We start from the raw sequence: 16,138 nt of genomic DNA, 5'->3' as shown, positions 1-16,138 counted from the left end.
AGAACAATTCTGAAACATTGTTGGGGGGCTTGTACCGTGGTTGCTCAGAAAACTGCCCCAGCTTCATTGGCTTCTTTCGGATTCTTGCTCATGTGATCAGGGTCGTAGTCCATTCAGGCTGCTGTAACACACTATCATTAACTGAATAGCTTATAAAAAACAGAAATTTATGTATAACAGGTATGGAAGCTGGAAGTCGTCTAAGATCAAGGTGCGGCAGATCCAGTGTTTGGTGAGGGTCTCCTTTCTGGTTCATAGCGGATGTTTTTTGCTATGTTCTCACATCCAGGGCAGTAAGGGGCCTCCTGAAGACCTCACCTCCCAGTAACATCACCTCAGGGTTGGAATTTAAACACATAAATCTCCAACTTTTTTTTGAATGTACCTTTTTTAGTTTTAATTGAGTAATCATAGATATAACTTGTTTGTTCTGTCCAGCTCTGGGTTCAGGCCACTTTCTTCATGTGTTACTAGCTGTTGCACTGTGATTCTTCAGTTGACACCTCTACTATGCACAGAGCATTGGTGCTGCTTGATAGCACTTTAAAAGATTTTCAGTTTTTGGGTTTTTTGTTTGTTTGTTTTTTAATTTTTGAGAGGCAGAGTGGACAGTGAGAGAGAGAGAGACAGAGAGAAAGGTCTTCCTTTTTGCCGTTGGTTCACCCTCCAATGGCCGCTGCGGCTGGCACACCGTGCTAATCCGAAGGCAGGAGCCAGGTGCTTCTCCTGGTCTCCCATGGAGTGCAGGGCCCAAGCACTTGGGCCATCCTCCACTGCCTTCCCGAGCCACAGCAGAGAGCTGGCCTGGAAGAGGGGCAACCGGGACAGAATCCGGCGCCCCAGTTGGGACTAGAACCCGGTGTGCCAGCACCGCTAGGCGGAGGATTAACCTGTTGAGCCACGGTGCCGCCAAGATTTTCAGTTTTGAAAGCAGTAAAGCTGTAGACATTCACCAAAAAAATCACGCGCTCGCCCCAGTGTTCGTAATGAATTGGTTACACTGGTTTGAGGAAGGCAGATAATTTTGAAGCAATATTGGTGTAGTTTACATATTTGAAAACTACCTTTTAATGCAGTTGACTACCTCTTTATTCTGGGAAAATGTGTTAACACCAGGGCCTGCTGAGTTGCTTTCTCTTCTGGAGATGTTTTATCTCCTAAGTTATATAACAGTTGCATTGCATCTTAGTTTACTGGATAAAGTTAACACACAGTAATTTAGAAAGGTAAGACAGCACTATGCTAGGCCTTCAAGTTGTACAGAAAATGGAAAATGTACACGTAAATTCTGTTTAACTGCCAAAAAAAAAAAAAAAGGAATTTTAACATATGACTTTCTAAAGAAGAAACATTCAGATCTTAGCAGTCAGCTTCTTTTTTTAAAAATTTATTTTATTTATTTGAAAGAGCTACAGAGAGAGGTAGAGACAGAGAGAGAAGTCTTCCATCCTCTGGTTCAGTCCCCAAATGGCCGCAATGGCTGGAGCTGTGCCGATTCGAAGCCAGGAGCTTCTTCTGGTCTCCCACATGGGTGCAGGGGCCCAAGGACTTGGGTCATATTCCACTGCTATCCCAGGCCATAGCAGAGAGCTGGATTGGAAGAGGAGCAGCCTGGACTAGAACTGGTGCCCATATGGGATGCTGGTGCTTCAGGCCAGGGCTTTAACCCCACTGCACCACAGCGCTGGCTCCAGCAGTCAGCTTTCACTCCTTGGGTGGATAGACTGTGTATGGTCCAGGGAGATAGGGTTTAGTAAATTGTTTCTCCTAGTAACAATTTAGCTTAGGAGTTATAGTCATTTCAAATTTAAATATAGATGGTTTAGAGGTGAGGAAAATGGAAGACAAGGGAAAACTTGGGCGTTTAGGGTTTCTAGGGAAGGCCCCTGAGGGAAGAAATCAGATTGTATGATTTTCTTAAGTTTTATTTATGTGAAAAGCAGAGTGATACAGAAAGAGTGAGAAAGATAGAGACAGGAGATATCTTCCACCCTTTGGTTCACTCCTCAAATGTCCACAGCAGCGAGGGCTGGGCCAGGCTGAAGCCAGGAACCAGGAGCTCCATCTGGTTTTCTAGCTGGCTGGCAGAAACCCAGGCACTTGGGCCATACTTTGCTGCTTTCCTAGGTGCATTGACAGGAAGCTGGATTGGAAGCAGAGGCAAAACTCAGTTCTAGGCACTCTGATATGGGATGTGGGCATCCCAAGCAATGGCTTCGCCTGCTGAGCAGCAGTGCCCACCCCAGGCTTTGTTGCTTTTTTTCTCCACTGTTCTCCCAGCATCTGGCACAGTGGCAGCTTAATACATATATCATGTTGCTCAAGACCATGTGGCATGTAGGCGGTGACACACTGGCTGAGAGGCAGCAAGAAGCAGTGCTTCAGTGCTCTGCAAGGAGAGAGGCTGAAGGGGCTTAAGAAATTAAAAACTGGGCCGGCGCCGTGGCTCAACAGGCTAATCCTCCGCCTTGCGGCATGAGCACACCAGGTTCTAGTCCCGGTCGGGGCACCGATCCTGTCCCGGTTGCCCCTCTTCCAGGCCAGCTCTCTGCTGTGGCCCGGGAAGGCAGTGGAGGATGGCCCAAGTGCTTGGGCCCTGTACCCGCATGGGAGAACAGGAGAAGCACCTGGCTCCTGGCTTCGGATCAGCGCAGCGTGCTGGCTGCGGCGGCCATTGGAGGGTGAACCAACGGCAAAGGAAGACCTTTCTCTCTGTCTCTCTCTCTCTCTCTCAACTGTCCACTCTGCCTGTCAAAAATAAAAAAATAAATAAATAAATAAATAAAAGAAATTAAAAACTGATTCCTGTCTTTAGTTCCACTTTTCTGGCCCTCCCCTCCCCTGCATACTGTGGGCTGGAATGGGACCAGGACTCAGTGCTGAGGAGCTGGTGTAAATTCACATTCAGAACCCTGGGCTCTCTTTCCTGCGCTTAGTTAAATATACAATGGAGAGGGAGTGCGTGCACGCATCAGGGTCCCTGGAGGACTTCTTGAAACCGATGGCTGGCCACTAGCACCTGAAGTTTTGACTGGGTGGGTGTGGGCTGGGGCCATTACATTTCTAGGTTATGTTGACATTGCTCCTGTGGACCTCACAGGAGAAAGCACCCACCCAGGAGTCAGACACAGCTGGACTCCCAGTCAGGTCACTTCTGCTTAGTCTTAGCTTCCTCATCAAAATGGTGAGACTTTCCACCTCACAGGGTTATCCCGAGAGTTCAGTGAAATACAGTGAGTGACCTGAGTGGTCCATATAGAATCTGCTTTCCTAACTCCTCTCATGGGCCACTCATATAACACAGGGGCTGTTGAAGGGTTCTGTGTTCTGCCTTATTGATTCCACATTACCACTTATATAATCCTGAGGCTGTGTGCTATTACTGAACATTACTATATATATTTTGTTTTAATTTGACAGGCAGAGTTAGGCAGAGAGAGAGAGAGAAAGGTCTTCCTTCTGTTGGTTCATCCCCAAATGGCTGCTACAGCTGGCACTGCGCCAATCTGAAGCCAGGAGCCAGGTGCCTCCTTCTGGTCTCCCATGCAGGTGCAGGGGCCCAAGCACTTGGGCCATCCTCCACTGCCTTCCCGGGCCAAAGCAGAGAGCTGGACTGGAAGAGGAGCAACCGGGACTAGAACCTGGTGCCCATATGGGATGCTGGTGCTACAGGCGGAAGATTAACCAAGTGAGCCACGGCGCCGGCCCCTGAACATTTCTATTTGAACAGCATGGTGTGAGATAATGTTTTACATTGTATGTAACAGGACATAGGATTTCTGTTTAACAGGTGAGTGTAACTCATAAAGAACCCACAGCCAGTAAGTAATAAGGCTAAATATTGCAACCAAGTCTTCTCCACACTTACACTGTTAATTTCTTTGTTATGCTTCTGTGAATGTCCATGGGCAGAGAATTCCAGATTGTTAGGTCCCTTCTCTAATTATTCACTGATAGGATGTAGTTTCCTACATGGATAACACGTCTGAGAAAATTAAGCGATTGTCCTGGGGGTATGAGTAAAACCGGTGGTATTTCTTAGGCATCTTTATGCTAGGGACTCTGCCTTATCCAGCTCAAGATGCTGCCTTGTCTCAGAGGAGCTCAGCAAGTGTTGGTGATAGCATAAATGAATTAGACGTTCAGATCACCTGGCCTTAATAATTACCGGCCTTCCTCCTCAAATGAGCAATATGAATTTCTCATTATCATTCATGCACACCAACTGGTATTTGTCCCTGAAAAATGGGTAAACATTGTCTTAAGAAACAGATCTGGAATCTTTGCTAAAAATGATAAGCAGTTGCTATTAATTGCAAGCAGTTATTAACATTCTGTTTCTGGATGATTAATTCTCCTAGTCTGGTTTGCCAGAATCATTTGGAAAATCAAACCAGAGGCCCTTTCCTTTTTTTTTTTTTTTTAAAAAAAAAAACTTAATTATTGGAGATGGAGATTTCTTTCTTTCTTTTTTTTTTTTTTAATTTGACAGGTAGAGTTATAGACAGTGAGAGAGAGACAGAGAGAAAGGTCTTCCTTCTGTTGGTTCACTCCCCAAATGGCTGCTACAGCTGGCGCTGTGCTGATTCGAAGCCAGGAGCCAGGTGCTTCTCCTGGTCTCCCATGCGGGTGCAGGGCCCAAGCACTTGAGCCATCCTCCACTGCACTCCTGGGCCACAGCAGAGAGCTGGACTGGAAGAGGAGCAACCGGGACTAGAACACGGCGCCCATATGGGATGCCGGCGCCGCAGGCAGAGGATTAACCAAGTGAGCCATTGTGCCGGCGTCCGGAGGACCTTTCCATGAGAACTCATTTTGAATACTCACAGGCAAAGTTACTCTAAATAGTTCAACAAGTAAAAAGTATGGTCTTTGTATTTTAATTTTATTTTTTAATTTGAGAGGCAGGACATGGAGGAGAGTGAGCTAATGAGCTCCCATCCTCTCATTCACTCCCAAGTGAATCCAGCTCTCCCATATGGGCGGTGGGGATCCAATTTCTTGAGCTATTGCCACTACCTCCCTGAGTGTGTCATAAGCAGGAAACTGGAGTCAGGAGCTGGAGGCAGATGTTGAACCCTGGCACTCTGGTATGGCATGTGGGTACCCTAACTGGCATCCAGACCACTAGGCCAAATACCTGCCCCAAGACGATTCTTAAATTGAACTGCATTGCATGTGAAGTGATGAATATGTGAAGTAACTGAAAGAGCCTTGATTTAAGGACATATTCATCTTAGTACAGAGTGACATGGGACAAGCACAATGCGTGGCATAGGACCAAACCTAGAAGAAGCAGAATTCAAGCCACGTTGGCACTAGTTTCATCTTAGAAAGCTGTTTCCCTTGTCCATGGCAACAAAACTAGTCCTGTCCACCTCACTCTGCTAGTCAGGCAGCAACTACAGCAGAGACAACTGTTGGGCATGATATTCACACTAACAGATTAAACAGAGAGATACCTTTTCTCTTTTCTTTTCTTTTCTTTTTTTTGACAGGCAGAGTTAGACAGAGAGAGAGACGGGGAGAAAGGTCTTCCTTCTGTTGGTTCACCCCCAAAATGGCCGCCACAGCCGGCGCACTGCTCCGATCGGAAGCCAGGAGCCAGGTGTTTCCTCCTGGTCTCCCATGCAGGTGCAGGGCCCAAGCACTTGGGCCATCCTCCACTGCCTTCCCAGACCACAGCAGAGAGCTGGACTGGAAGAGGAGCAACTGGGACAGAATCCGGAGCCCCGACCGGGACTAGAACCCGGGGTGCTGGCACCGCAGGTGGAGGATTAGCCTAGTGAGCCGCAGCACCAGCCACCTTTTCTCTTTTCAATAGTAGTGATTGAGAAATGGGAATCAGAACATGGGTATGTGAATTAAAAGTAAATTCATTTCTCTAAAGCGTGGCACACTTCCTAAGAATACAAGAGAAGGAAATGACATATCTAAATGTGTGCTCATGTACCTGGGGATCAGGCTCACATAACAGGCAATTAATTGCTCAGAAGTTATTTATTCAAGAGTTCTATCAAATAACACCACAATTTTAATTCTTAGTAAATATTTGGAAGCAAAACACAAAATTATAGCATGTCAACTATGTTTTCTTCATGGGGAAGTGAATGGATTAAAGTTTGGTTTTTTTTTAACAAGTATCATGGCACAGCAAGTTTAGCCACCACTAGGGATTCCTGCATTCTGTATCAGTGTGGTTTGAGTCCCAAAGCTGCTTCCAATCCAGCTTCCTGATAATGTGCACCCTGGGAGGCAGCAGGTGATGATTGCAGAGTTGGGGCTCTGCTAACCATGTGGGAGATCTGGATAGAGTTCCTGGCTCCTGGGTTTGGTCTGGGCCAGCCCTGGCTGTTTGAGCATTTGGGGAGTAAAGCAATGGATCTCTCCCTCTCTTTTTCTCTTTCTCCCTGTCTCTGCTGCTGCTGCTGCTGCTCTGCCTTTCAAATAAATAAATGTAAAAAAATGTTTTTTTGGATCTGTCATTTTTTAAATATTTTACACAGAATATTTTTTTAGTTTCTTTTTTTAAAAATTGAATTATTTGTTTTCTTGAACTTTTAAAAACATTTATTTATTCATTTTTATATTTTTGAAAGGCAGGGCAACAGCAAGAGTGAAAGAGATCTTCCATCGCTGTTTCACTCTCCAAATGCTCACAGCAGCCAGGGCTGGGCCAAGCTAAAGCCAGGAACTAGGCACTCCATCCTGGTCTCTCATGTGGATGGCAGGGACTCAAGAATTTGAAACATCATCTGTTGTCTCCCAGACATTATCAGGAAGCTGGATTGACAGATGAAGGTAGGATTTGATCCCATATGCTCTAACATGGGATATGGGCAGCCTAAGGGGTGACCCAACCTAGTGTACCATGGCACCTGCCCTTATTTTTCCAAGTTAATATGACATATGTCTACTGTTATATATTTAGAATCATATTATATGCTGGAGTATAAATATAACTGATAAGAATCACACGCCAAAACCTCTCTTTTTATTACCCAAATGTCTCATTAAGGCCTGTTTCTGGGGGTGTGTGGGTAGGTGAATATGTGTGTATACTTTATTCTTACTTTATGTTTATGTGTGTTTATGGGAATGGAGTGGAGAAAAGCCTTTTTTTAAAAAAAAAATATTTGAAAGGCAGAGTTAGAGGGAGAGAGAGAGAGAGAGATCCTCCATCTACTGGTTCACTCCCCAGATGGCCACAATGGCTGCAACTGGGCCAGGCTGAAGCCAGGAGCTAGGAGCTTCTTCCAGGTCTCCCACATGGGTGGCAGGGGTCCAAGCACTTGGACCATCTGCTGCTTTTCCGATACCATTAGCACGGAGCTAGATTGGAAGTGGAACATTTGGGAGATGAACTGGTGCCCATATGGGATGCTGGTGTCAAAAGTGGTGGCTTTACCTGCTACTCCACAACACTGGCCCTGAAAAACTTTTTTTTAAAAAAGAGAGTTTTATTGAAGTTCTCTGATTTCAAAAAGGTTAATAAAAAGTATTTCTGAGTGACTCTGGTGAGGTTTCCTTAAAAGCTGAGTGGAAGTCACAGAGGACAAGCCAACCCTCTGGGTGTCTCCCATGCTGGCCTTTCTCAGCAGCAGTCTGCCCAGGAGCATGTGTTGCCCTCTGCTGTAACCCAAGCTTCCCAAGCCTTCCAGAATCCTTTCCCAAACCAGCCCATCACAGCTGGTCCCTCCCAGCTTCAAAAATTTGAAAAGGAGCACAGGGCAAGGAAAGAAGGAAACTCTATAAACTATTTGCATCTGACAAGTCCAAACTAACAGGAAAACTTGGGCATTGCCATGATTTGGTAAGAAACAGCCATTGCTCTTAAGATGAAGCCATCAGCTGCAATGTACACACGTGTTTCAGTGTCAATCCAGCACCGTCGTTGTGAAACGTAGCTAACAATTTGGAGGTGACCTGGATTAAAAAGATGACGTCCTTTTAGTCTGTTGCTTTACTCCGTCGCTGTCAGCCACCTGTGAGCAGCACAGACTCTCAGTTTTTACAGTTCTTCCTCTTATTCTTAATATTTCAAATAGTACAGAAAAGCATAAAGAAGAGTTCAATGGACACACAAATATTGAACATCTTAAAACATTTTTCCATAGTCATTTCTTGTGCAAATATTGTATATGCATACATATTCTTGCATAAATATTATATATACATACATACAATTTTCCCAAAAGCAGAGTGAATATATTAATATCACACTATGTAGGATTCATGACAAGGTCAGGAAATGAGGAAAGAGGGCTGTATTATTAAGTAAGGGGTATAATTCAGTGAAGACAATATTTATAAATATATGTGTAGCAAATAACATGTTATCAGCATTTTTTATACTATATTTATAGAGTAACTACCACAGAAAGGAAAAAACATGTAGTATTTGTCTATGTCTGATTTGTTTCACCTAGCATAATGATCTCTAATTACATCCATTTTCTTGCAAACGTCAGGATTTTATTTTTTAAAATGACTGAGTAATATTCCACTGATGCACATCTAAGTTGATTCTGCATCCCTGCAATTGTGACTAGGGCTGCAATAAATATGTTAATGCAGGCATCTTTTTCATATGATGACTTCATTTCCTTGGCTATATTCCCAGAATTGGGATTGCTGGGTTATATGGTAGGTCCATTTTTAGTTTTTTAAGGAATCTCCATATTGCTTTCCATAGTGACTGTACTAATTGGCATTTCTTTCTTTTTTTTTTTTTTGAATGATTTTCTTTTAATTTTATTTGAAAGGCAGAAAGAGAGAGAGAGAGGAGAGAGAGAGAGAGAGAGAGAGAGAGAGAGAGAGATGGATCTCTGGATCTCTCATCTGCTGGCTCATTTTTCAAATCCCCACAATGACCAGGGTTGGGCCAGGTTGAAGCAAGAAGCCTGGAACTCAACCCAGGTCTGTTATGTGGGTGGCAGGCACCCAAATACTTGAAACATCATCTGCTGTCTTTCAGGGTACACCTTAACAGGAAATTGTAATCAAGAGCAGAGTTGGGACTTGAACCCAGGCATTCTTTTTTTTTTTTAACTTTTATTTAGCAAATACAAATTTCCAAAGTACAGCTTATGTATTACAATGCCCCCCCCCCATAACTACAGTGTATTAGGATCCCCTTTTCTCTACATCCTCACCAGCGTTTGTTATTTTTTGACTTTTGGATAATAGCTGTTCTAACTGGAGTAAAATGATATCTTATATTCTGGTTTTTATTTACATTTCCCTGATGGCTAGTGATACTGAGCATTTTTTCTTTGTTGACTGTATTTCTTCCTTTGAAAAAGATCCTTTGCTCATTTCTAACTGGATTGTTTGGTTGCTGTTGAATTTCTTGAGCTCCTTATATATTCTGGTTATTAATCTTTTATCAGATGCATAGTTTTCAAATATTTTCTCCCATTCTGCCAGTTGTCTCCACTGTTTTCATTGTTTCCATTGTTATGCTGAAGTCTCTTAGTTTGATATAATCTCAGTTGCCTATTTTTGCTTTTTGCCTGCATTTTTGGGGTCTTGCCCAAAAAATTAGTGCCTATGCCATTGTCTTAGAGTGTTTCCCCTATGTTTTCCTTTAGTAGCTTCATAGTTTCGGAACCTTAAGATATTTGATCTACTTTGAGTTAATGTTTGTATAAGATGAAAGGTAGGGGTCTTTTTTCAAACTTCTGCCTTTGAAAATCTAATGTTCCAAACACCTTTTATTGAAGAAACTGTCCTTTTTCCAGGGAATGTTTTTAGTGCCTCTGTCAAAGATAAGTTGGCTATAGATGCATGAATTTATTTCTGGGGTTTCTATTCTGTCCATTGGTCTATGTGTCTATTTTTATGCTAGTACCATGCTGTTTTATTTATAATATCCCTGTGGTATGCCTTGAAATGTGATATTATGATGTATCTGACTTTTGTTTCAGAATCTTTTATGTTTCCATATGAATTTTAGGAATGTTTTTTCTAATTCTGTGAAGAATGTTGTTGGTATTTTGGTGGGGATTGCATTGCATCTGCAAATCACTCTGGGTAGTAGGGACATTTTAGTAATATTAACTCAACTGCTAAACTTCTAAAGTTTTGTGTGGTTTCTTTGCCATACAAAGTTTGATAGACAAACCAACCAGTCTGGGGAAATGTGTGTGTGTGTGTGTGTTTCATGCACAGGCACATGTGTGCATGTATATGCAAGACTTCTGTCACTATGCCTGAAAACAAATTCAACAAAATTTCTCTCGGGTCATTTGCATAATAATCCTAGTTGTATTTATCAAGAGCCTTGATCTCATCACTTGAGGTTGGAAATAGAACATCATGATATGATCTCATTCACAGCCTTTGGTGGTCAGATTGTGAAATCATAACTCCTCAAAGAAAGTCTTTGAAGGAAGGGTATAGTCTACTGGGAATAATTAGGAACTAGGAGGATCTCTGAGTTCTGTGACTACACCAAGAAATTTCATTGTTTGCCAACAATTTGATGGCTTGGAAACTTAAAAATTGGTACGGAGTGAAAAGGAGTGGCCCCACATAAACACCATTACCATCACCATCCTCACTACTGTCACATCCATCATCACCATCATCACGGCCACAATTACTACCATCACTTTTACCATCGTTAAAACCATCACCATCACCACCTCCATCATCGCCATTGCCAACACTACCACTTTCATCATTACCATCACCCCACTACCACCTCCAGCATCACCATCACCACCTCCATTATTACTACTACCACCACCACCACTACCACAATTAGCACCAAAGAATCCCAAAGACCTGAGCCCTGTGGGAACCTCATCCTGACCTAAAGCCCATCAGAGGCCGTCTGGGAATCCAGGAACCTTAGCAGTTCTTGTTCCTTCAGCATGCATTATCAAGTACCTAAGAAAAGCTAGTCCCTGCAAGGGCTCCAGGGGTGGAGGAACATAGGGATTAAGAAATGCAGAAAATTGGGGCTGGCACTGTGGTGCAGTGGGTTAAAGCCCTGGCCTGAAGCCGGCATCCCATATGGGCGCAGGTTCTAGTCCCAGCTGCTCCACTTCCGATGCAGCTCTCTGCTATGGCCTGGGAAAGCAGTAGAGGATGGCCCTACTCCTTGGGCTGCTGCATCCATGTGGGAGACCTGGAAGAAGCTCCTGGCTCCTGGTTTTGGATCAGCGCAGCTCCAGCCATTGTGGCCATCTGGGGAGTGAACCATCGAATGGAAGACTTCTCTGTCTTTGCCTCTTCTCTCTCTGTGTACTCTGACTTTCAAATAAAATAAATAATTCTTAAAAAAAAAAGAAATGAAGTTGTTGTCGCTGATCAGGGAGAACATATGGTATTTGTCCCTTTGGGACTGGCTTAATTCATTCAGCATAATGTTTTCCAGATTCCTCCATCTTGTTGCAAATGACCAGGTTTCATTGTTTTTGACTGCTGTATAGTATTCTATAGAGTACATGTCCCATAATTTCTTTATCCAGTCTACTGTTGATGGGCATTTGGGTTGGTTCCAGGTCTTAGCTATTGTGAATTGAGCTGCAATAAACATAAAGGTGCAGACCGTTTTTTTGTTTGCCAATTTAATTTCCTTTGGGTAAATTCCAAAGAGTGGGATGGCTGGGTTGTATGGTAGGGTTATAATCAGGTTTCTGAGGAATCTCCAGACTGACTTCCACAGTGGCTTAACCAGTTTGCATTCCCACCAACAGTGGGTTAGTGTCCCTTTTTCCCCACATCCTCTCCAGCATCTATTATTGGTAGATTTCTGAATGTGAGCCATTCTCACTGGGGTGAGGTGAAACCTCATTGTGGTTTTGATTTGCATTTCCCTGATTGCTAGTGATCTTGAACATTTTTTCATGTGTCTGTTGGCCATTTGGATTTCCTCTTTTGAAAAATGTCTATTGAGGTCCTTGGCCCATCCCTTAAGTGAGTTGTTTGTTTTGATGTTGTGGAGTTTCTTGGTTTCTTTGTAGATTCTGGTTATCAACCCTTTATCTGTTATGTAGTTTGCAAATATTTTTTCCCATTCTGTCGGTTGCCTCTTCACTTTCCTGACTGTTTCTTTTGAAGTACAGAAACTTCTCAATTTGATGCAATCCCAAATGTTAATTTTGGCTTTGACTGCCTGTAATTCTGGGGTCTTTTCCAAGAAGTCTTAACCAGTGCCGATATCTTGCAGGGTTTCTCCAATGTTCTCTAATAATTTGATGGTATCAGGTCGTAGATTTAGATCTTTAATCCATGTTGAGTGAATTTTTATGTAAGGTGAAAGGTAGGGGTCTTGCTTCGTGATTCTGCCCATGGAAATCCAGAATGGACACTATGAGAAACAGTGACTTGATCAGCTCTTGTCCTGACTGTTGATGTACAATGTAATACTTTATCCATTTTAGTATTTTTTTTTGTTGTAGTACTATTGGTTGAACTCTGTAATTAACACACAATTATTCTTAGGTGTTTAAATTTTAACTGAAAAGTGATCCCTGTTAGGAATCTTGAAAACATTATGTTCAGTGAAATAAGCCAGTCCCAAAGGGACAAATATCATATGTTCTCCCTGATCAATGACAACTAACTGAGCACCAAAAAGGAAACCTGTTAAAGTGAAATGAACACTATGAGAAACGGTGACTTGATCAGCCCTTGCCCTGACTGTTGATGAACAACTTAATACATTATCCCTCTTAGTATTTTTTTGTTTGTTTGTTCTACTTAATACTTTTGGTTGAATTCTGTAATCAATACACAGTTATTCTTAAGTGTTGAAACTTAACTGAAAAGTGATTGCTGTTAAATATGAGTGGGAATAAGAGAGGGAGGAGATGTACAATTTGGGACATGCTCAAGCTGACTTGCCCCAAATGGTAGAGTTAGAAACATACCAGGGGATTCCAATTCAATCCCATCAAGGTGGCATGTACCAATGCCATCTCACTAGTCCAAGTGATCCATTTCTGTTCACAATTGATCACAATGATAGGACTAAGAGTCAAAGGGATCACATAAACAAGACTAGTGTCTGCAAATACTAACCGATAGAATAAAAAAGGGAGAGAATTATCCAACATGGGAAGTGAGATACACAGGAGACTCATAGAATGGCGGATGTCCTAAACAGCACTCTGGCCTCAGAATCAGCCCTTAAGGCATGCGGATCCAGCTGAAAGGCCCATGAGAGTATTTTAGGCATGGAAAGCCAAGACACTCTGGAAAAAAAAAAAAACAACAACAACAAAAAACCAACTAACCTAAATGAAAGATCTCTGCAAGTGAGATCCCATTGGAAAGAACAGGTCATCAAAGAAAGAGGTACCTTTCTCTGAAGGGAGGAGAGAACTTCCACTTTGACTACGACCTTGTCTAAATATGATCAGAGTCAGTGAACTCAAAAGGCTTCCATAGCCTTGGCAACTCATGACAAGAGCCTAGAGTGATTACTGATGCCATAAATAAGAGTGTCAATTTGTTAAGTCAACAATAAGGATCACTGTGCACTTACTCCCCATGTAGGAGCTCTGTCCTTAATGTGCTGTACATTGTGATTTAATGCTATAACTAGTCCTCAAACAGTATTTTTCACTTTGTGTTTCTATGTGGGTGCAAACTGTTGAAATCTTTACTTAATATATGCTAAACTGATCTTCTGTATATAAAGATAATTGAAAATGAATCTTGATGTGAATGGAAGGGGAGAGGGAGCAGGAAAGGGGAGGGTTGTGGGTGGGAGGGAAGTTATCAGGGGGGAAGCCATTGTAATCCTTAAGCTGTACTTTGGAAATTTATATTCATTAAATGAAAGTTAAAAAAAAAGAAATGAAGAAAATATACTCTCTTATAGGAAGGAACAGTAGAAATATCAAAAGGCTTTAGATCTTACAAATTCTCAGCACATACAATGGTGCCTACTTCACAGCAGGCTACCAATTAATGTTAAGCTGAAGGACAATATGACTCCCAGGTGCACATAGGCTTGACAGTTTTCTTAAACACCATAGATTCTCTTACTGTATTCAAATTCTGGAAGTCTTAAAATTTCAGATTTCTGAGAAACAAACAGAAGATTGTCAGGTTGGGGTAATTCTGATCCATGGCTCTCCACAGACTACAAAATGAATAACTCTGTGGTTGATCAAACCACAGATGAGTTCCCTGGGAACCAACGTAGAATGCATATCTAAGGCCTGATGGTGATTATGCTTGTTTCAGAGTAATTCACAGGGTTGAGTGCTGGTCCAAAAGCACAGTATTATTGAAGTCTATATTTGAGTCTGGACTTAGCCCAGGACAAAATCTCCCTTCATATTATGGAGTCTAAACTGCTTTGCAGTGAAGTGAATATTCTTAATGAAGAACTCCATGTGCGTAAGGGATAGGCTAGGGACAACCCACACAGAAGGTTGCCCCAACTCCTGAGGCTGTTAGGAACTTTGTTGCATCATCTTAGAGTCCATGTTCCCTTTGTCCAGAGACCTTGCTGTGCAGGTAAGCAGTTATTCATGTTCCCCAAGCTCTATCGAGGCAAGGATTGGTGTTTGTATTCACACTGAGTCTCCAGCACCTAGTATAGTATCTGGCACAAAGTCAACACTAAGCAAACAAACAAATCAGGACTTTTGTCAATGAATCTGCACTATCCTTCCAGATTCAAGAGCTATAATATCACTATGTCATTCAGTGACATTAGCTCTGCCAACTTGCAGTTCTGCTCACTTCTCCACACTATGAAAAAATAAAGGGGGTGTATGTGTGTGTGTATATACAAATGCATGTGCACACATAAGCCTACATAAGTGTATATTATATATACACATATATATGAAGGTACTTAAAATTGTTGATAATAATTTTATTTTGATACAGAAAAACTTTGAAAGTCATGCACAATTTTTCATAATATATATTTCCATGAACTTTTTGGAGTCCCTTGTATGCATGGAGTTCAAATATTTTTGTACTAAAGAAACTTATCTTTTAAACTTAATTTTCCATAAACTTAAAAATGTTTATTTTTTTTATTTGAGAGAAAGAGAGGGAGAGAGACGTCTTCCATCTTCTGATTATCTTCCCGGAATGCCTTCAACAGCAGGGTATTGGCAGGATAAAATAGGAGCCGGGAACTCCATCTGGGTTTCCCATGTGAGTGGCACGGACCCTAGTACTTGAGACATCATTCACATTATCAGGGTGTGAAGTAAAGTCAGTACTCAAACCCAGGCACTCTGATATGAGATTCAGGCTGATCCGTCAGACGCTCCTCATCTTCTTCCAAGACCTGCACGTCCGGGTGTCCATATTTCTGAAGGACAAAGTTCAGAACTCGAATGGCCGCTTCGTGTTGCCAGTGTCCAGGCCTGTTCCCTGGGGGACTGAAGTTCCTGGACTCATCAGAATGTTCAACCACAAAGGTGAAGAAGTGAAGAAGATAAAGTTCAAGCATGGTGGAAACTATGTCACTGCAACCAAAGAAGGTTCCTTTGAACTTTATGGAGACCGAGTCCTGAAACTAGGAACTGACATGTACAGCCTGAATCGGCCCGTGGACACCCAGACGTCTGGAGCATCAAAGAACTCCGCCTCGCGAGCACAGGAGAACATCGCTCCAGATCCGCTTGCTAAAGAAGAGCTGAATTTCCTGGCCAGGCTGATGGGAGGGATGGGGATTAAGAACCCCAGTGGCCCCGAGCCAGGATTCCGATTGAATCTGTTTACCACCGATGAAGAAGAGGAACAGGCAGCCCTAACCAAGCCAGAAGAGTTAGACAACAAAGTCATCAACATACAAGCTACGCAGGACCAGCAACGGAGCGAGGAGCTGGCCAGGATCCTGGGGGAGCTGGAGGTCACTGACCAGCCGAGGTGGAGCACCAGCAAGGGGGACGACCTGCTGGCGATGATGGATGAGTTGTAGCTGCGCCGACCCGGCACGCCCCTCTGCCGGGAGACGCTTCCGGATGAGGACCCCTGGGGAGGACCAGGGTACGCTGTGCTGCTGCTAATTTTCTATGGAGTGAAGCCGCTACGTGCAGTTCCCATCTCTGCTGTAATGAACTCTGCAAGTACCCCCGAGACAGCACCCCCCGCCCCGAAGGCCCCCACATACACCGTATGTGGTGGCTTAACTGCTCTGCCACAACAC

General features: G+C 43.0%; 1 protein-coding gene across 1 annotated transcript; it reads left to right on the top strand.

Moving 5' to 3' along the window:
• The first annotated feature begins 15,226 nt into the window (after window positions 1-15,226).
• Window positions 15,227-15,935, top strand: LOC133768040 (protein OSCP1-like). Its single transcript, XM_062202462.1, has one exon. It carries the CDS (start codon window positions 15,227-15,229, stop codon window positions 15,908-15,910), a length of 684 nt encoding a protein of 227 aa, XP_062058446.1. The 3' UTR covers window positions 15,911-15,935.
• The last annotated feature ends 203 nt before the right edge of the window (window positions 15,936-16,138 follow it).

This window comes from Lepus europaeus, chromosome 10 (assembly GCF_033115175.1).
Source record: "Lepus europaeus isolate LE1 chromosome 10, mLepTim1.pri, whole genome shotgun sequence".
NCBI lineage: Eukaryota > Metazoa > Chordata > Mammalia > Lagomorpha > Leporidae > Lepus > Lepus europaeus.
This window is presented reverse-complemented; position numbering and strand designations above follow the sequence as displayed.

Excerpts from the sequence above, each read along its gene's own strand:
- LOC133768040 (XM_062202462.1), top strand. The coding sequence starts at position 15,227 with ATGAGATTCAGGCTGATCCGTCAGACGCTCCTCATCTTCTTCCAAGAC.